The 21,368-nt window shown below is 45.1% G+C and overlaps 1 protein-coding gene across 10 annotated transcripts in view; it reads right to left on the bottom strand.

Moving 5' to 3' along the window:
* Window positions 1–21,368, bottom strand: part of Dab1 (DAB adaptor protein 1) — a 1,142,636-nt gene that overhangs the window by 940 nt on the left and 1,120,328 nt on the right. For 8 of the 10 annotated variants that reach the window (XM_037203414.1, XM_037203409.1, XM_028889923.2 and 5 more), the window contains 4 exons: window positions 19,411–19,519; window positions 12,171–12,719; window positions 8,700–8,827; window positions 8,253–8,363 (listed from right to left, as the gene is read on the bottom strand). In XM_037203414.1, the coding sequence (XP_037059309.1) occupies window positions 8,268–8,363; window positions 8,700–8,827; window positions 12,171–12,719; window positions 19,411–19,519 (882 nt within the window). In that variant the 3' untranslated portion in view covers window positions 8,253–8,267. The remainder of the gene's footprint in view (window positions 1–8,252; window positions 8,364–8,699; window positions 8,828–12,170; window positions 12,720–19,410; window positions 19,520–21,368) is intronic. The other 2 variants (XM_037203415.1, XM_037203413.1) reach the window with 1 other exon arrangement.

Raw genomic sequence — 21,368 nt, 5'->3', positions numbered from 1 at the left:
TCTCCAACCACACCATGGGAATAGTAGTGTGTAATCCTACAAAAGGTCTTGAGAGAAGGAGAGATAACTCACAGAAAGTACCTAGCACAATACTTGGTAGTACTGGAGGAGAGGGGAGAAGAGGAAAGGGCAAGGGGAGACGAGAAAGAAGTCCTCCTATCAGCAGGGCACTGAGAGTTGGTGACGCACCTTCAGGCCTTACCTTCATCTACCTAAAAGTCCTGTGAGCAGACTCCTCCTGTCCTCATTTTGGAGACAAAAGACTTACATTCACAGGCAGAGAATAAGAGACTGTGGAATGCTTAGCTCTAAATGGGACACCTACACCACAGCCCCTCCTCCTAAAGCTCAGGGATCATCTCAGAAGAGGGGGCCGAGAAATCTAAGGGCCAGAGGCGGTGGGAGGCTACAGTGAAGCAGTATTTTCAGGACACAAAAGGCAGTTGCACATAGGAACTCACACTGGCTGGGCAGCATACACAAGACTTGCGCAAGCTCAAGCCAGACAAAATACCAGTATGGAGCAGGGAGGTGGGCACCAAGTCTCACCCCCTGGCTGAGGAGCTATTAGCAAGGGACGGCTGCTAGGAGAGAAACAGTCGCTGTTCTTCAAGGATGCAGCCCCCAAGAGGCTACCCAAGCTCCAGTCTATAGATGGTCCTATACCCAGGCACATACTGGCATTGCTGAGTGAACTCAGTGGTTTAAAAGAAAAAACCACACATGAAGTTGGCAAGAGGCAATGGGGGGGGCAGAAGGGAAAGGAACTGGAGCAGAGCAAATGCAGGGGTCAGACTTGATCAAAACACATATTTATGTGCAAAATTTCCAAAGAACAAGAACACTCAAAAATTAAGCCGAGAGCAGTTGAATAGTCTCAAGGTCAGAGTGCTGCCTCTTCCATATGATGTATCACACTGTTCGCTCCCTGATCTTTCCCGGGAACAGCCTAGAAGACGAACAGCGTCTGACCCGCTGTTTTATAGATGAGGGATCTGCCACGCCGCGGAGTGCTTCTGTGTTTCCCTAATGTCACATGAGTACTGAGTAATCGCGTCACAGTCGAACCCAGAACTTCACTACTATCCTCCAGGACTGGCTAGAGGTACACTCTCTTGGGAGAAGGAACTTTTTCTGCCCTTTTGGTCACCCTGCTCTGTAATATAGCAACATCCTTTGCACCCCACACCTCTGTGCTCCACCCATGGAATGTATCCTGATGATGCAAACAGAGAGCTAAGTAAATGCAACCTGTCGAAATGCCCGACTACAGGAAGGGTCCCATCTTCCCCTGTCCCTATTGACCTGGTGAATGGGTGTGAGTATGACATGATTTCTAATATCTTCGATATTTTGATCTCCTTGTCTTCAGCACATTTCAATTTGGCTTTATTTTTTCAAAGGTTGAATCTGTCAAAATCTGAGGCAGGATGATCTTTTAAGCCCTAATCCATTTACTTCCAATATTTGAACTACTTCCAACATCTGCTGTTAGACTAGATAGAAACTTCTGGTGTGTGTGTGTGTGTGTGTGTGTGTGTGTGTGTGTGTGTGTGTATGAGTGTGTGTGAGTGTGTATGAATCTGTGAGTGTGTGTGTATGTGTGTGAGGGTGTGTGCGTGTGTGCATGTATATGTATGTTTTCTAGGGATGCAGTGCACTGAGTAAATATGAATGGGACAGAAAATTCTTTAGGAACAGTAAGCAGCGAAGAAACCTTTTCCATCAACCAATTCACCTCAATGATTCCTGTGTGGACTTCCTCACTCACCCCATTCTTCTTTCTGGGTTCCCCGAGAAGTTGAGCTGCCTTGATCTCACCCTACAATTTGCTCTATTCCAATTTTGGAAACTAATTTATCCAACTGAGAACGACACCTAAAACCAGAGGAGACAGCAGGCTCAGACAGGGTAATTAATGCCGTGCTGCATTAACTTTCTGCAGTGGAGATAAATATGCACACAGCTCCTGCTTGCCGGAATCTAGCTTCAAATACGCATCACAACAGTGGCAACAACTGCAGTCAGCTCTCAATTATCCCCACTAATGAAGGGGAGCAGTGGTGTGGAAAACCCCAAGCAGCAGATGATCCCAAAGTCTGACACTGTGATGCATTATTCGTTTTGGCAATAGCTTCACTTTCCTTGTTACAGAATCGTAGACTGTAAGAGCTGGAGAGGAGCTCAGAAATCATTTGATCCAGAAATTTCTAGCCTGGCTCTGTCAAGGTCATGGAGACCTCATACTATTTTCAGTATTCCAGAAAGTCATTCTAAAGAAGTTTGCCATGACTTAGGGGTTCCGTCTTTTTGGTTAGCTGGGAACGAAGCTTGCCTGCAAAGGGTGAGCTGTTGGGAGACATTATTTGAGGCCTAGTTTTCCCAAGTTGTAGCTGAGTGAACTTGAACAAATTAAAGGATCCTAAGATGTTATAGCTGCATGAACCTGTGGCAACTGTTTTGCAGAGGAGACAACTGAAGGTCAGAGGTCAAGCTCTGGCTCACATCATGCATTCACTAAGTCAGAATGCTCCAGAAAGCCAGGTGCCTGATTCTGCTGGAGTTGCTCAGTTGCTCAGTCTGCACTGAGTACCAATGTGGACTTTCATCCCAGCCTAGAATTTTAGCAAGTACCTCTCTTTCTTTCTTATAAAAATTTGCAAAGCAGGGCTAAAAAAGAAAAAAAAAACCAAAAAACCAAAAAACAAAACAAAAAACAAAAACAAAAACAAATTAAAGAGGTGTCAGTAGTCTTGAAATATATTTCAGTAGCAGTAGATGACAGGCCCCATAGCTGCTCCTATTGAGTGATTCTAGAAACCCTGGGTGTGATCTCCATCACAGGCAAGCAAACTTCAGTCTACTAGTCAATTCTGGAAGCTGCCTGGTTTTGTTCACGGAGTAGGACCCAGCCACCTCCATGCATTATCTCTTGCCTTTGCTTCTTTCTGCTCTCAAGCACAGAGAAGCTAAGCTGGCCTATGAAGTCTGCACAGCATACATAATACAGTCTCCTGACCTCTGGTCTACATGGGCAACATATTCTTGCATTCACGACTCAAATGGCTGAAGATCATGTTGAAATCTTCATGCTTTCCCCGATTTTGTCTTTGACCTCCAGAGGTAGGTCCAACATTCTACTGTCTTCTCTACTTGATTTTGAGTACCTCAAGCATGCCTGGTCCCAATATATACTTGCTTGCTTCCTGCTCAAGCATGCTACTCTGTGCTCTACAGAATAACAACTTGGTTCCTCAGCTCAGAATCTAGCTCATCTCCTCTTCTGCATCTCCCATGTCCCTCAGTCTTAGCTCCAGTCAACTTCATCTTTTAAATACCTCTTGGCAACAGGTTTAGCTCTCCATCCCAGCAGACACTGCCCTTAGGCAAACCCTGGTAATTTCTCTTACTTCAAATGTGTTCCAGGTGGGGATATCAAAGAATGTCACTCCATGAAGGTCTGAGGAAGTGAGACTGCTCACTTCAAGAGCTTAGACTTGCTTCTAACTTGTACATCTACCAAACAGGCAGATTTGAATGAATGAACAAATACATTATTTCTAAGGTTCTGTTGTTCAGTTCTATTTTTAAAGGGGAATAATGCTCAGGTTGGTGGTGTGTGGCTGTAATCCTTGCACTTGGAGGCTGAGGCAGAAGGACTATGAGGTTGGGGTCAATCTAAGCTACAAAGTTCAATAAAAAATGGAAAAGTAATAATAATATCAAATATACATATTTCACTTCGAGACTTTCTAAATTACCTTCCATGCATGTGTGTGGTCATGGGGATCTATGTAAGTATGGGTCTGTGTGGGGGTCAGAGATCAATCTTGGGTGTTATTCTTTCTGAGCCACCCACCTTATTGTTTGAGATGGGGTCTCTCACCGGGACTCGGTTTTCAATGATTAGGCTAGTGTGTGGCCATTGAGCCCCAAGGACCTGTCTGTCCCCACCTCCTAGCACTGGGATTGCCAAGTGTATGCCCCCATGCCGGGCTTTATATGTGGGTATATTCTGGGGATCATGTCAAGCACTGTACCACTAAATGATCTCCCCAAATCCCAAAGCACTTTCATGCTCACATCATGTGATCCTTGGCAAGCCTAGGCAGGGCATCACTGTATGACTTGTGCTTCTCCATGTGAGGAGAGACATGCTTGCCTAAGGCCACTTGTTTTTCAGCTTCATTCTGATTCTGGCCCTCTGTTTTCTCTCTTTCATTTACTAAAAACAAACAAACAACAACAACAAACCCCCCAAACATTCACTTTCTTTCCCAAAGCATTTGAAGCTCATCTTTCTTTCTCCCTGAACACTAGGAATCTATCAGGCAATACTTTCTATGCCTTGGGTTCCCACTACGGGGATGAGTATTAAAAAAGTGACAGCGCCTTATTATTTATGGCAGTAGCTATTGTCACAAAGGGAGACAGACCAAACGACTCCCATTGTTACAGATGCTCCTTTGACTTGACACCTGGGAAAGACTGATAGGCAGTTTATTTACTTAGCCATTTAACCAAATAAATGTTTTCATTTTTCTTTCATCCCTTCAAAGGCTAACATTTCGCCCTTAAAACTGCTCCGGCAACACATCACTGAAGTACAAATTACCTGCCATTCCCACACCAGCCATTATAATATTACTTTGGTTTCTTTTTTTTTTTTTTTTTTTTTTTTTTTTGGCCCCTCTTGTCTCCGTCTTTCAAAGACACATGATTCTCCCAGATGGGAAAGTAAGGGGGAGAAAGTGAAGTAATTGAAGATATTTTCCTTTATTGTTAAAACAGAAACATTTGGTATTGGCCCTGAAGCTTCCACCTGTGGGGATTGAGTCTGTTTCCTCTTATTCTGGAGTGCTATGGCTTCAGTTTATCATCCTTGCTTACTCGGAACTGGGTGGGTATTTCTAATAAAAAAACAGCTGGAGATAGCGGCTGCAAGCGTGATAAGGAGGATAGGGACTTTGCTTTCCAACCCGCATGACAGCAGAGGGGGAAAGAAAGCCACAGACACAACTATCTCTGCCTGGAATCCTTTCCACAAGGGTCTGCAAAAGCACCAAGAAATTACAGTCAGTAAATCTCAAGTTGCTTATGAGTAAAGGGGATGGAGACAGAAAGGTCACATTTGGCTTGTGCTATTTTGACACTGGTGGAGGGACACAAAGACTCACACGGGTTTCCCCGTGCGTGGGTGCCATAGGGGACCTATCTGCAAGGTGGGCATTAACTCCACTGTACAGCTTCTGATAGGGAACTGTAAAATGGCCAGGCTGAAGTTCCACTTCATCATAAAGTATAATCTATCTCTCCTCAGAGCTGAGAGGGTCTTAATGTGATTTCCATATGAACCCGAGATTGCTTTTTTGGGGGGAAGGGCAGGGAGAGGTGGCCTGTGAGGCTCAAATAGAAGTTATTTTGATTATGGGACACGGTTTGTCATAGGGATACTGGAAAGGCCTCACTTTCCTTTCTCTACTTTAATCTATTATGGGGTATACCAAAAATGATCAAAAAACAGAAAGTATCAAGCAAAGCCTCCTAGTTATTGACTTTATTCACCATGGTGCTAAATGCATAAAACCTACGAATACAGAGCACCAACAAATATTGAATTCATGCCATGTTGATTATGGTGATAAAGGTGGTGATAAGGGTAAGAGTTGTGATGTTGATGGTTGTGCTGTGGAGGGTGGTAATGGAGTGGTGTTGGAGGTGAAAAGAGTGGTCATAATGGCGGGATGATTGCAGTAATGGTCGTGGTGCTGATGCTGATATGTGTTACTAGTTACATGGTGATGAATAAGGTAGCAGTAATGGTGGTAATGGTAATATCAGTGATGGTGGTGGTGATAGTGATGTTAATTGTAACGATGGTGGTGGTAGTAGTGACAGTGAGAATGGTGCAGGGGTGCTGATGACGACAAGGGTGGCGAAGGTGGCAATTCTGGTAGCTGTCATATATTCTATGTGCCAGACACTGTATTGAGAACTTTATGTACATCACCTCATGACTTCACCCACATGTCTTGTAAGATGGGCATGGCTTTCGTCCCTATTTTTCAAATGAAGAGAGTGATCATGAATCCTGATCAAGATGATACAGACAAGAAGGACGAATTCAGGTTCTGAACTCTGACAATATTAACCCCCAAACCAGACTAAATTTTAGGCTGAATTTTCATGGTCTGACTTTATGCCACAGACTGGACTCAGGACATGTTAGTTAGTATGGAGGATAATATAACCCTCTACTAGCAAATGAAACATAATTAGAAATGAAAGAATGTCTCTTGCCCAAGATTTCCCACTTTTATGTGGCTAAGATTTGAACTCAAGTTCCAAATCGTGAGTTCTTGCCATAACACCCTGCGAGTTTACAACCCAGCTGTGGATCGAGGAGCCGGATGGAGTATCACATGTGGAATAAACCAAGGCCTTGTGAAACAGTTCAGCTTGTGTAAGTGCGTCAAGCCAAACAAGCTCATGAAGATGAGCGCTCGAGATGTTGATCTGTCAATGGTGTAAGTCATGTTGGTTTTTCACAGGTACTTCAATTCTGGGATGCTCTTTGCTGCCATTGTGATGAAGGGATCTCATCACCTCTAGTTCATTTATCAAATTATCTAAAGCAAGTCTGAACACATGAAGTACAACATACACAAGGGGTAGAAAACCTCCTTGGGATCACCTCAAGGAATCTTCATATAATCCCTAACATTTCTCATTCCTAGAGCATTGACTTTGCCTTTAAGAGATCAATTCCTAACGTGGTTGTGAAAGACTGACTTTTTAAACAGGTGTTTGGGTTTTGTATAGTATGGTGTGTTATCACAAATACATATAGTGTACTAAAGTCTTTAGTCATAAACTCTATTAACAAAGTATACTTTCAAAACCCTGTATTATCTTTCAATAGCTGTCCGTAGGACCTATGTATGCACTATGAATGACTCTGACATGGCCACAGAACCCAGGTCTGAGCAGTGAAAGCTGTTTACCATTTTAGCTATGGTGACCATCACCATTAGCTATGATGATGCTATTCAGGACTAAAGGAATCTTCGAGTTTGGCCTAGCCAAATTTCCTCCATGTTTACGGGAAAACCAGGAAGATGTCTGAAAATGTGACACACTTGTCAAAGCTGGCCTTAGAAATCACATCTAAGTAACGAGGTATACTTCTGTCTCCTGAGAAGATTAGCGTCATCAGGTCCTTCTTTATTTTGATTCAATCAGAGGTATTGAAAGCTGAGCTCCAAAAACCACTTCTAGTAAATGGAAGGACGCCTCTCTCCAATCAGCTGCTGCTGGAATCCGAAGTGGTTTGGCGGTAAACCACAGACTGCAGCACAGGTGCAGAGAGCAGAGCCTCTGTGACGACAGCTACATGTCCTTGGGCCTTGATTTCACTGACACCCTGGAACGGGATATAGAAGCCTTCTTGGATAGGTGGGAAGAGCTACCGTGAGTGTACATCTTGATCAATCTTATTTCAAGCATGGCTTGCTTGTGTTGCGCAGTCTGGCTTCTCAGTGTGTTTGATTAGTGACCTCTTTAGATCTGTGGCATGTAGGCAAATGCAGTGACATTTTGCTTAAAGGAGTAAAGCGTCTAGAGCACTTCTCACTGAGAAATTATCGTGTGTGTGTGTGTGTGTGTGTGTGTGTGTGTGTGTGTGTGTGTGTGTGAGAGAGAGAGAGAGAGAGAGAGAGAGAGAGAGAGAGAGAGAAAGAAGCAGAGAGAGAGAGAGGCAGAAGGGGGGGGGCAGATGATGTGCCCATCCCAGAGGGCCAATGTTTTTAGAAACTCAATCCACATCATGTAGTTTTGACTGGATCTCATCCTAACACCGTCACCAACTCAGCATATGTCATTAATTAAATAATAAAACTATTTGCCACATTCCCTCCAACCCTACCTTTTGGTGTATGTCAAAGGTCATTCATCCACATGAAAAAAGCAAAGTGCAAAATCGAAATGAGGCAAAGGGAGATTGTACAAACACTGGTAACTGGTGAGATGGCTCAGGCAAGGACTGAGGGTAGAAGTACTGGCAATATGGTAAGAGGCATGGAAAACAGTACTAGCATTAGGAAGAAGCACAGACAAGGGGGATGGAATGGTCACTGTAATACAGCACAGGCAAGCAGACAAAGCACAAACACTGGGCTACGACATCAGCGGCAAACAGCAAGCAAGAGGGAAAACCTTGCAGGGGAAGGAGATTAAAAAGGACAGATACCTACCCAGACCTGCGCTATCTAGCTACCGTCTTGTGGACTTATATTATCACCACTGGGCTCACCACTGGGCTCCCCAAATGGATCACTGGTGGAGGACGCCTGTGATCCATCAGGCTAGAACACAAGAAGATAACACTTTTTTTTTTCTCTCTTCAACAACTGAAAATATAAGGCAACTAAGATTATATTCACGCGGCATACGCAACCAGTTAATTTAAAGGAGGGCTGAAACTTCCGCCAGAGGATGCCACCTCCCAGATGCGAGAGCTCCTAATAACTTAATAAAAGGTCAGTGTTTCCGGCTGATGCATCTGAGCATACAAGAAAGTCCCTTTAGAGGCCGTTCGAATGTCAGCTCTGAGCTGGCGTTCTCCTTTATGTTGGCATCCTCATATACTATGGGGAAATTTTAATTTTAAAGAAAAGTAGGGCAATCAGTAGGTCACTTACAGCCTCTTGTTCTTCACTCTTGCTGGGACTTTCAAAGCCTTCTTCGAAGATGTCATCTGTGGTCGGATCGCTGGCGTGGGATGCTGATGATTTGGATGGCGAGCTCTGCCTAGGGGCTGGGGTTGGAGCTATGCCGAAAGAAGAAATACGGTAAATATAAATATAAGCCACAACCATTTGTACCTCACAGAGATACCTGGGGTCCCCTTACAGTTGAGTCAAGTCTCCCCGCTCCCCAATCTATGCAACTGAATTCCTCCCACGTTTCTTTAGGAAATGCCAGTCCCTGGACCCTACAGGACAGCGACTGAATCAGGAACTCTGAACAACTCCCATAATGCTTCGGAACCATGAGCAAGCTGTGAGCCGCTGCGCAAGGCTGACTTCCTTCTCTCTCTTTAATCAGAAGACACATTTTGTGTTTGAATGGCTTTTGTAGATCAGTTCACTGTTAGAAAATGTAGGGGCAACAGTCCGCAAATTGTGAAGCTCCTTTGAGATGGAGGGTACCTATGTTTTCCAGAAAACTGGACATTGCTAATGCCTTCATGGCAACTGCTAACGCAGGCTTTGCATTCTTGCACACACTCAGGGTTTAATAAGCACAGGCTGGGTAGGGAGAGGGATAGTACGTGGCGGCAAGCTGGCTGTGGAGAATATACATCTGCTGCCGTGACCTTCCTATGTCTTCCTCCTCTTGTTTGTGCCAGAGGTTTCTACCACAGATGACATTGGAAGCTTTTCTTTTAACTTAGCATAGAAAACTCTGGTCGCTGGCATAGTCCCCAGGTACTGACTGACTGAATGGGTGAGTAGCAATGGCGTCGATAAGCACTCCCTGTCACACTGTTCCAGAGCTGAGCAAAAATCTGGTATTTTATCAGAGAGCGAATGATTGCAAAAGTTAGCGTTGATCTTTTAGCCCATGGGCACTATTTCCAGCTCTTTCTCATTCACACTGTGCCAATGAGGCTAACACTGACCAAGCTCTTTCCCTTCATTATGTTCCCGATACAACTACGTGCAGTACTGTACACTTCCTCTAGGTGTTCGGTGCCAGGGCCCAGAGGGGCATAGGCAAGCACTCACGGTTACACCGGCATGGGTGTGAGCTATGGGATGACACCGGTGTATCTAATACTATTCAGTTTTTTCTATTTGAAGTGCTTTTGTTTTTATGTTTTGTTTTTGAACAACCAACCTCTTGCTCACATCTTGAAGGGATGCTGACTTGACTTATTTTCTTTAAGCTAAAACATTATATGTATCTTGTTTTGTGAGTTGGTTTCAGAGCAAACTAGCTACCCTAGGTTTAATGCTGTATAAATGCCTGGCTGAGTTATTAAGATATTAAGTTATTAAGATATTAGCTTAAATGGGTTCCGAATTGTGTTTGAAGTGGCTTATTGCTTACAAAAGGCAGAGAATCCAGGCTGAGCCGCCAGTCCAAACAGTAGATTGCTCACAGTGCCCCAGTAGAACCAATGGGAACACACAGCTAGAGTTTATTTGCATAAGCTCCTCAGTTGTCACAAGACTTTACAGAGGACTGCAGTATTTTATGGGCATGCTTTCTCAAGGTAGGCGGTCATTTCCACGGGACATTGGAAAGGTCCGGAGCTATTATAGGCTGTCATGAGTAGAAGAAAAGGATGAAGATGCTGTCTGCATCTGGTAGGTAGAAGAGTGCTGCTAAGTAAGTACCATACACTACACGTGGGCGCCTCCTGCAACAGAATCATCCCTCCTCAAATGTCAACAGTGCTACATTTCCAAAACCTTGCTCTCAAACACAGTTATGGTGAAATGGCCTTTTGGGCGGCTCATTTCATCCACTACAACCTTTTCTAACATCTGTATGTGCCAGGAACCCTGCTAGCATTCTGAGAAGTGTGGGGATGGTGGCAAGACAGTCCCTGTCCTCAAAGAACTTCCTTGTTTGTAGGCAGCCCATGGTTCATTGAAAAATGAGATGTGTGCTTTTAAAAGGCTCTTGTTCATTTATGCATGACTGTTATTTCTTTAGCATTTCATTTTTTATTCATTATTCATCATTGAAACCCCATGGATTAGAATTAATAGAAATGCCTTGGCTATGTAGCACCCATGGCCTGGGTGCAAGGCCTTCATTTTCAGAACAGCATTCTGAACCCGGCTGAATGACACGATCTAATTGTATTCACATTAGATTTTTTTTTTTTTGACAATTCATGGTATTGGCCATCCAGTGATCCGTATCACTGGTGACAGTAATGAAAACGCCAAAGTCATTGTACCATGAGGCTTTTCTCTCCCCTTATCAATTGTCAAGGCAGAGGCTGAGTCACTGGAACAATTTTTCCGATTGTGTCTGACAAGCACACTCGTGCTCAAGTGTGTCTGGATTCTGACTCAACAACAGGCTTTCTACTTTCGGTGTTTGCAACGGGAAAGATGAGTGGAAGCAGAATCCCCAGATGCTAAGGCTGGAAGGGAGCTGCTGCTCCCACACGGGGTCCAGAGACTCAGAGCAATGACTTGCTTTGTCTTAAACTCAGTTTGTCATGATGGAGTCAGCACTAGAAACCTGGCCCAGGAGCCTGCAAAAGTCCCCTGACCAAGACCACGATGACAAAGATCCTTTCATGTTGTAATGCCTTTAAATAATGGGCTTTAGAGAGAATTAAGAACCACGAGGCCCGTGCAGGTAAAACTATTACTCCAAAGCACACAGTCTGTAGGAATAAAGAGGCCTCCATGTTCCCAGCCAGGGCATTCTCATCTCGTTCTACTCAGTGTCAATCATCAGGCCCTGATATGCTCATGGTTACAAACTCTGCTTTACATTTCCCCTGATCTTAATAACTTCTTTTCTAATTAGTAAGCCTTGTTTCTAAATTAAGTTAAATCTATTTATTGTTTTGTGTCTGTGCATGGAGGTCAGAAAATAACTTTTGGGAATCAGTTCTCTCCTTCCACCATGAGTTCTGGAGATTGAACTCAGGTCTTCAGGCTTAGTGTCAAGCACCCTCACCTTCTGAGATCTTTCTGGCCCCTTGTTTCTGCTTTTAAAAAATTACATTTATTTTCATTTTAATAAGCCATGCTAAATTTTGTGTGCCATAGGCTAATACATACATGAATTGCAAATGAGCATATTAACAAGGCCATAAGAAGCATCAGTGATGTTGTGGACTAATAACACATCTGTGTCACTGCTTTGTGTACTATTGTTTGTGAACTTCACTGCTTATCTGTCACACAGATCTAGGACAACCTGCTAACAATGTTATGTAAAAGGAGCACTAGAGAATGGAGCGGGCGTGTGTGCTATAACTGGTAGCCGAGTTGGTCGCTATGGGGGCTGTTATCAGTAGTACCAACAAGCCTGAGATGCAAGTGAGATAGATTCTGACCCCAGTAGCTAGCTTAGTGAGCAGGAAAAAGGCATGATACTCAACAGGTTTTCAAACCCAGTGATTGGACACTCACGTGAGTTGGTGGATGGCGTGGTGGAAGTCACAGGTGTCAGATTCAATTGGGAGATGTCAAAGTCATCACAGTCGTCTGTATCTTGTGCCACCCCGACTTTGTTGAAGTAACTGGAGAAGGCCTCTGAGGTACAGGTCAGGGAGGGCTGGTCAGGCTTACGGGAGGGCACGGGTGGAGGCTGGACCATCTGGAAATCCTTAAACATTTCCTTCCCCATTTTCTGCCTGGGCTTGTCACTCTGTGGACTTGACCTGGCAGAGTCATTCGTGCCTGGGACGGTTGCAAGGGGGGTGAGGGGACCTTGGAACATGGCAGCTGGTAAAGGCATAACAGTTTGTGTGGGCATGAAGGCGGCTGGCGGGAACTGCCCGGCCACAGTTGGCCAGGGTTGCTGGGTGGCAGGAAAGAGACCTGGCTGGCCCCATGCGATGGGCTGAGCTCCTGGCATCACCTGAGCAACGGGCGGCTGAGCACCCATGGCGATCTGCTGTTGAACGAGGGGCTGCTGGCCCCAGAAGGATGGGAGAACGGCACCCATAGCGACATAACCTGGAATGGGAGACAGGAGGGTCAGGCATCCTGGAGAGGAAAAGTCTGTGGATCTGAGTGATTGACAGAAATGCACCACCCATTTACAGCGAGGAAGTGGGGGTCTGGCTTTTCGCCTCAGCCTCTGGAGTTCTAACATTCAGAGTTCCACTTTGCATGCTGCCTGCCGACTGAGAAACTTAGTGAAAGTTAGGTCTCAGATAGCTTCAGCAATTGAGACTGTTCTTGGCTGATCAAGCAGAGGCAAAGTGAATCACAGACAAGGCTGCCTTCCACTGAGACACCCCAGCTTCTGAACTATGAAATTCGGGAAAGTAAAGCGATGGTAAGAACGTTATTATTCCCCAACTCAAGCTGTGTTTCACTCCCTTTGTTTACGACCTTTCCCAAGAAAGGTTCGCCTGGCCTGCCCCCTCCCGAAGGTAGACCCTTGAGGTCAGGAGGCTTATGTCTTTCTCATGTGGTTGCCCTGAGTCCTAGCACAGTCTGGCCTCTGTAGACCTTCACTCTGTGTCAGGGACAGTCATCCACACCTTGAATACAGAATTGCATTAGCCTTCAGCTCACCCTGCTGAAACAGAAGATAATGTATGCCCACCTTATAGACAGGGATCTGAAGCACTATTTTACTTCCTCACAAAATTCCTGCATGTTAGATACTGTTATGTCCATTTAGGGATGAGGAAAACTGATGCCCAGAGAGGAAAGGTGATTTGCTTAGGGTCACACAGCTTGCACAAGGTAGGATGAGGATCCAAACTGAGCTGAGTCCATCTCTAGTCAGAATTCTCTTTCTTGTGTTACATGCTCATATCCAATGGCCAAAACCTATTTCAGGTCTTTCACCATCACTGGGCTTAGACTACCATGGAATGTGTCAGCACACTCTGGATCATGCTTCCAGTGGTCCTCATGCTTCTCAGGGGGCACAGTGGCCACTTACAAGGACACCTAAGCCTAAGAGACAAGTGGCCATTCAGTCATGGCAGAGGGTAGAGAAGCTAGACTTGCCCAAAGAAGCTTTTTAATGGCTGCCAGAATGAAGCTATAGGTACAGTACAGTGAGATCAGAACAAAAAGGGAGCAGACTCAGGGTATCCTAGCAACATCTAAAGAGATGATGGACAGGTGCTGTGGCAATGATAACATCATCGTTCATATCAGTAACTATGGTGAGCCCACAGTGATTGCATACAGACAACCTTGTTCTAGTCTCAGATTCAACTGTCCCTCAACAGACTGATTCAGGGTCAAGTCAACAATCAAAGTCTGGTCACTTCTACACCTCCCTGCCATGCTGCCCCAGGAGGAAGCTTTAGACAGGGCACAAGGACTTGCTGCTGAATCTAACCAGTGTTAAAGGCTTTTAAACAATAAAACAGACATCCTACCAGACAAGTCCAATTGTGCTGGGCATGAGGGATACTGTCCAAACTTCAGATTTGTTCACACTGCTTCACCTGTTACCTACTCATGCAGTGACATGACCTACCAACACACTAAGTGACAACTGGGCTGCTTGGTTCTGATGTACTTTGACATAACTAAATTATTCTTAGAGGGATTGCTGCCCCCAATAGTAAAGAGGAAACTTGTGGGATGTTTTAGTTGTTATGGTAACTACAGGGAAGCCTGGGGTCTCATGGTATTTAAGGGGCCACCAGCATTTACAGCAGACATAATTTGTGAGACCAGTGCACAGAACAATAAACGATTCCACCTCGTGTTTATGAATGGGTGAGCCTGGGTGGACTGAATGGCTCAGGATTTTAGTTGCTTTGCATAGAGTCAACACCTATGACTCCCGACAAATGTAACAAGTATGCACACTCAAAGAAAAATATATTTCATTTCATTTGGAACATTCAAGAGTTTTTTGGAAAATGGTCATAGACAGAAACATTCCTCAGCCTATATTTTCAGCTGTAGCATTTGCTGGTGACTCTATTATCAGATAAGATCATCTTATTACTCATCATGTCCTGTAGTACGGTCATGCCTAAGTATTTCTAAATTGAAATGCATCCTTTATTATAAATCACTTTTCATTTCAATTCCATGCTATCAGTAGACATTACTCTGATTAAAAATGGTGTCAGAACATTATGTTATTATCTATGAGTTTCCAAACTGCAGATATTTGCTATAAAAAGAATGATCTAAGCTTCAGAAGTGGTGACTTATCCATGGATCTTTCAATGACCCTGGTGACTCTATTGCCGATTTTGTCGAGAGAGTAGAAACTGAAGCTTTCTACACAGCCATGCCACCATTCTCCTTCCCAATGCTCTTCTAAAATGCAAATGCATCTGTTCTTTGATGATGGGGTTGTAAACTCCAAATTCTGCAGGGCCTAAGCTACTGAACAGCTTAGCTGAGCAGCCCAGTACATTGTAGAGTGACCTTTCCCCCCCTGATTGCATGGCTGACTGGGAGCCATAGCTCCCTGTAGCTGCCCAGCATCCACAGAGTACTGTACCACATATTGTTACCCTGGGGAAAGATCAACATTCACAGTGTGGTTTCTACTGAATGCATATAGCCATCACACAAACACAAAGAAAAAAAAATCCTAAGGAGAAGCATTCTGAGTCACAAGTTAGGGGTCTGTGTGGCACTTCACTGTTTTGAGCATAAGGCTCAGATAAGGCTTGGCTCATGAGCACCGGCTGGTGTATGGATCAAGAGGAGGGGCATCTCCACCATATTTTTCCAAGAGTGCAATGTAAGATCCACAAGTACTGTGATCTCTGATAACTCTACTGCTGGTGGCAGCCCCCTGCCTCATATTTTCTTTCTTTTTTTTTCCCTACAGGGAGCTAACAGATGGGCTAGGCACAATTTTTGGGAGAGAGCTATTAGCATGTCTCTCTGGCTTCAAGCCATCTGCTCCAGACCAAAGTATAATATTCAGAAGAGAAAAAGGCAGCATTGGGTAATTGGTACCATGTTGGGGGAATTTACAGATCTTATTCAATTTTCCTGGTTAGGGGAGGGGTGCTGTGTAGCCTGAGTTCTCCCCAAGCCTGGGAGCTACCGCTTTCTAGCCACAGGCCTTATGCATGCCTGAAGGGGATCCTCAGCACCAGGATTAAGGCAGCACTGGTCTCAGGGAGCAGCTTCATGGCAGTCGCTGCAGCCACCTAACAACTTGTTTGCTGCAGACTTGCTAATGTGTGCAGCAGTGGAAAAGGATGAGATGCCAAGGAACAGCTGTTTGTGTCACAAAGTTCCGGGTAAAACAAACCTCTCCGCTGCTGGCTAACTGCATCCCCACCTTGCAGTTGGTGGTTTATTTTTTTTTTTTAAGTGTTAAAAATTGCAATTTATAACAAGATGCCAGCTTTGGAGACACTCCTACCCATGACTGAGAAAAGGAAAACAAAACCAGACTAAACTATAAGGAACGCATTGAAAACAAAGGGTCTCTGTATTTGTAGAGAGCTTGTACGGTACCTCCTAGCCACATTGCCTCATTTGACTCATATATTCATCCAAAAATATCCACACTGGATGCCTGGCTCTGATTCATTCTCTAGAGATGCAGAAGAGAACAAAACAACAGCCCCCCCCCCCCCCCCCCGCGCCTTTCTGGTAGGGAGCAGATCCTTGGATCCTTGTAGTAAGCCTCTCAGGTAGCTATTACCACTATCTGTTTAATCTGTATGCATAAAATTCTACTTCCATGAGGGCACGGCTTGTACCAGACACTTGGATGAGCAGTAAAGAATGGACCCCTGATAAGAAGCACATACCATCCACGGAGCTCTTCCTTAGAGCACATTTCTGGGCAACGTTACAAAGGAGAGACACCAATCAGAGGCTCTCAGCACAGCTCTGGGAGGTCAAATCACCACCCCTCATTTTACAGTAAGGGCCCAGGCTCAGCAGAGAATGGGCGGGGTCAGCTGCAGCCAGTGGGTGTCAGAGTCTACATTCTCCAGTCCACCCAGGCTACCTCTGCCATGAGTAGCCAAAAGACTAACGGCCTAAACTTTACTATATGCATTAAAAGAATTCCAAGAAGATAAAAGAAAAAGACAAAGATAGGGTAGGACAGGGCATATGTCCTTTGACTTTCATAATCAGAGCTATGTTAATAAAATAATAACAGCCTTTCCCACACTGAGTACCTACAATGCACCAGCATTTCCCAAGGTGCTTAATGATCTCATTTAGTTCTCATGGTATTGACACAAGGCATTGTTTTTCAATCCAGGTATGAAGATATAATTTTGCCTCTGACAGATTATCTGTCCCAACATCTAAAGCCAGGATCCAAGCCTGGCCAGGAGATTTGGAAGCCAGCTAGCCAGCAGCCAGCTAGCCTTTGTGGGACTGGTCCACTTCTTGACCTTGTAGCTGGCTAGATAGATAACTTGTGCCGGGGAGTTATCTATGTCACCCAGCTGAGTGACATTTTAACATCAGTTCAAGAGGTAAAAGCTCAGCCTGAGGATGACCTCAAGCGTAGTTTATGTAAAGACAGAAAGCAAAAATACACTAATGCAAATTAATTTTAGACGTATGCTCTGAAAGCTGATCAGATTTTTCAATAATCCAAAGAGATAGCATCACAAAGACAGATATCTAGACACATAGCTGGACACAAGTAGTAAGAGACTACACTCTTCAAGCTGGCCTGGGAAAAAGCAGAGTGGTTCAGTGTCTAACCAAGGTCTCCAGGGCATCTGTAATCAAATATGAGTGCAGAGGGAGACATGAAATGACACCTGGTGACATCTTGTCCTTTAAGGAGAGGAGGATGGATGTAGGAGGGGGTCAAACTTCCTCCCCTTGCCTGGAACACCCTTAACCAAGAAGCCTGTCTGCTTCCTTGACCCTTCACCCTCTTGATGTTGCCCTACTTAAGACAGCCTCCTGACCATACCCTCTTTGGCCAGAACTCTGGTGTCCAGTCTCTGCTCCAGGCATCTTTTCATCCCATAACTCGCACATTCTAAAGTATTGCACAACTGATTTATACTATGGCTTATGACTCCAGCTAGAGGGAAGGCCTCTATGTTCACCAGCATTCCTCAAGCACCTGGAACAGGAGCTGGCATATAGTGGGCATTCAGTGAATACTTGTAGAGTAAGCATGTCCAAAGATTAGGGAGTATGGGGTCTAGCATTGTTATCATTGATATTTATTGACAAAGCAATATGACAATAAGGCTCAAGCGCAGGAGCATTCCTGATAGACACTTTTATTCATGTTTAAAATGACACATTCTATTTTACTGTTCTCAAGATTTTAATGTCCATTTTGTACTCAGAAAATAAGTCATCATCACTATCCCATCTCAGAGATGACTAAAAGATTCACAAGGGGAGCTTGGGAATGAATACATTTCCAGGTTGCCTGTAGATATGTCAAGGCCAGTCACTACCAACTTTATTTCTTCTAAAAGTGATGGTTCTTAGACTCAAGAGGAGGAGCTGTATTCCAGAACAGGCTATGAATTTTTAATTTATATACAATAACAGCAAGGTTTATATTTAGTAGCGAGAACTTGCTCCTAACACTATATAATTAAAATTAATTATTTACATAAAAAAGCACAAGCAGATTTGTATTCTAAAATATTCACGCTCTCATTTGCTGTTTACAAGAATGAAGCCAGGAGAGAAATAGTGAGCCTGCAAATCAGGGAACCTAGGTAGAGGGAAAGGCAATACTCCTCTAGGCTCCCAGATAGTTAAATGAACTAAACTCACCCATCAGTGGCTCTTTCCAAGTGGAATGGCCTGGCTATCTGGAGTGGCAGATATCATGGGCACAAAGTATAACTCCTGGGATGCCAGCCACTTGTAACTTACCTGCAGCATGGTGACCATAGGTATATTTTTACCCTGTTGTAAATATAGTCTACATATTTTAAAGGATACTTGGAAAATAAAAAGATACTTTCTAAATCTCTAAAAATTACGTTCTCATCCCAATACACTGCTAGCAGTTTACTGTTGTCCTACACCGCTCCCCATGTGGGTGGGGAACCTCTCTTTCCTTGAGCCCAGCAGGGATTTAAGAGGTCTGCTTTTTCTCTCCTGCACATCATCTTCCCTGATGCTGGCTGAAGTGATCAGGAGGAAATAGACCTGTAGTGATTTGCATGTCTGTGTGCATGACACCATGTTTCTCAAACAATCCCAAGTCTGGGACTTACTTACTTTCTTTCTTTCTTTCTTTCTTTCTTTCTTTCTTTCTTTCTTTCTTTCTTTCTTTCTTTCTTTCTTTCTTTCTTTCTTTCTTTCTTCCTTCCTTCCTTCCTTCCTTCCTTCCTTCCTTCCTTCCTTCCTTCCTTCCTTCCTTCCTTCCTTCCTCTCTTGTTTGGTTTTTTGAGACAAGGTTTCTCTGTGTAGTTTTGGAGCCTTTCCTGGATCTCGCTCTGTAGACCAGGCTGGCCTTGAACTCAGAGATTCTCCTGGCTATGCCTCCCAAATGCTGGGATTAAAGGCGTATTGTACCACCACTGCCCGGCCTGAGTTTGGAATTTTCTAGGTGGCATCAATACCCACAGCTTTGTGTTGGACCACCTGCCCACTGACCTGGCCGCCTCATGTCTCCTGATGAGAATTTCACAGGCGAGAACAGGGCTCTTCTGATGTTCTAACAGTATCTGGCACTGGTTCTGTTGGTTGTCTGAATGAGGTCCACAGGAAGTAGGAGGGAGGAGGGTGGGCTTACCTGAGGGTACAGCAGCAGTGCCAAAAGACACAGAGCCAAACACATCTGCACTCCCCGGAAGCGTCTGGGATGACGACGGGAGAAAGGCATCACCTGGGGTCGCAGGAGTCTGCCAGACAGAGGGGGGCAAGGGGACAGACGGACGCGTGAGACCTGCTCAGTAGTCCACATGGAGGGAGGAGATGGGAGTGAGGCGGGGGCTGCTAAAACAGACACAGTCCAAATCACTTACGTGTTTCACGGGCTGTGGTTTGGTGACAGAAACATTATCTTACCCCCTCCCTCCAGACCTGCAGTGAGGACTAAATGAAACCATGCATGCAAATGATTATTCTAATTAAGTTTTTCTTAAGCACCGTGCATGGGCATACAGTCGATGCTCAGCACATGAGGGCTAGTATGAGAATTCATTTGAGCCCCTACCTCTGGAGGTTTTCAGGCCACCAACTTATTTCATCATATATGGCTTTGGCCACTTGCAAGTGGTCAATTCAATCTGAAATGCACACACTTGAACCCTACTGTATTCTCAGTTTAGAGCTTGCCATCGATTAGGTGGTCAGTAAACAGTTGGCTAAATAACCCAAGCAAGCTTGGTGAGTGGATGGAGTGCAGGCCTGTGTGTCCTGGAGCCTTGCAGACTCTTGCTTGAACCTCCTGCTTGTAAAAGAGAAGGAAATATTTTCAAGACGACAACCTAACAACGGCAGCGTGTCTGGGAACTTCTAGCACCAACCCGGCCCAAGCTGCAGCTCTAGAAGGTCAGCTGCATGCTGGGTAAGGTGAGAGTTATCAATAGGAACATCCACACCTGTTAACTGTCGGCTTTTGCCTACGGAGTGTAAGCCTGCTGGATGCCATAATATCCTTGCCGGTCCCCGCCCCCTCCGTTGGAACAGACTGGGGCAAGCAATTAATCCTGAAACCATGGCAATTAGACAGGGCCATTTTTAGACCGTCAGCTTCCGGGACGAATGGCTTTGTTCTGAGGATTACTAAACATCCATTTGGATGGCGCTTGGGTTCGGGGCCAGAAATGCAGCCTTGAGCTGCTGTGTTAAGCATTTTTGCACATAGTCAGAGCTGTTCCCTTTCCCCGCACATGGCCTCGAAGAAGTCACATGTCCTTCCTGGGTCTCAGTCTGCTCATCTGTACAATGCAGGGGATAAAGAAGAGAGGGCACTTCAGGCACGCTCTTGCCTAATCTCTACCCCAGCTGTTACCTGGGGGTGCTGTAGGAGAGAAAGTCTCATGAGAGTGAGTGGCCTGGCTTCTCTGGGAACAAGGCGAGATTGCAGTGGACATCAGTTGTTGGGCACAGGGCAGCTGTGCCTGCATTCCCCAGTGGCAACTGTGGGCTGCAAGGGCCACCTGTCCTTGGTGGTGAGATCACAGCCCTTCCTCTGTGAGGTGCATCTCGACAATGAACCACAGCACGATGCCTGTTTGCACAACTGTGTGGTGCCCAGAAGAGCAGTTCATTCCTCGCAGCTTCAATTGGTGCAGCTGCGGCTGACTGCTCTCTCTCCAGACCTCTGGGGAGCAGGCTGGGTCGGGGGAGAGGGGCGCTGAAGAGGGCATGCTGGTGCTGCAGTGGCTACTGCAGGGACAGGATTGCTGATAAAAGTGTCCTGCATGGAGGTTCTATTTTGCTTTGTGTTTAATTCCATTTTCGTTCCTTTCTCTCTCTTTCCTTTTTCTTTTTGTACTCTCAAAGGAAGGCTCCATGCAATCTCCATCCTCTTGCAAGCAGTGCCCCAGATGCCCTTAGTGAGCTGTGGCTGTGAACCCAGGGCTTCATGAGTGGCTTGGGGAGGCACAGGTCACGGTTTACAAGGCTCAAAGGCAAGCCAGTGGGCAGTGAACACAGAGGAGGGGAGAAAGGAAGGGGGTGGGGAAGGGAAGGACGAGGTAGAAGAGGCTTCCTTTCCTTAGCTGACTACTGTGCTGTGAGGGA

The sequence above is a fragment of the Peromyscus leucopus genome, chromosome 2 (assembly GCF_004664715.2).
Source record: "Peromyscus leucopus breed LL Stock chromosome 2, UCI_PerLeu_2.1, whole genome shotgun sequence".
Taxonomy (NCBI): domain Eukaryota; kingdom Metazoa; phylum Chordata; class Mammalia; order Rodentia; family Cricetidae; genus Peromyscus; species Peromyscus leucopus.
Note: the sequence above shows the minus strand (reverse complement) of the source record. Positions and strands in the feature narration are given on the sequence as shown.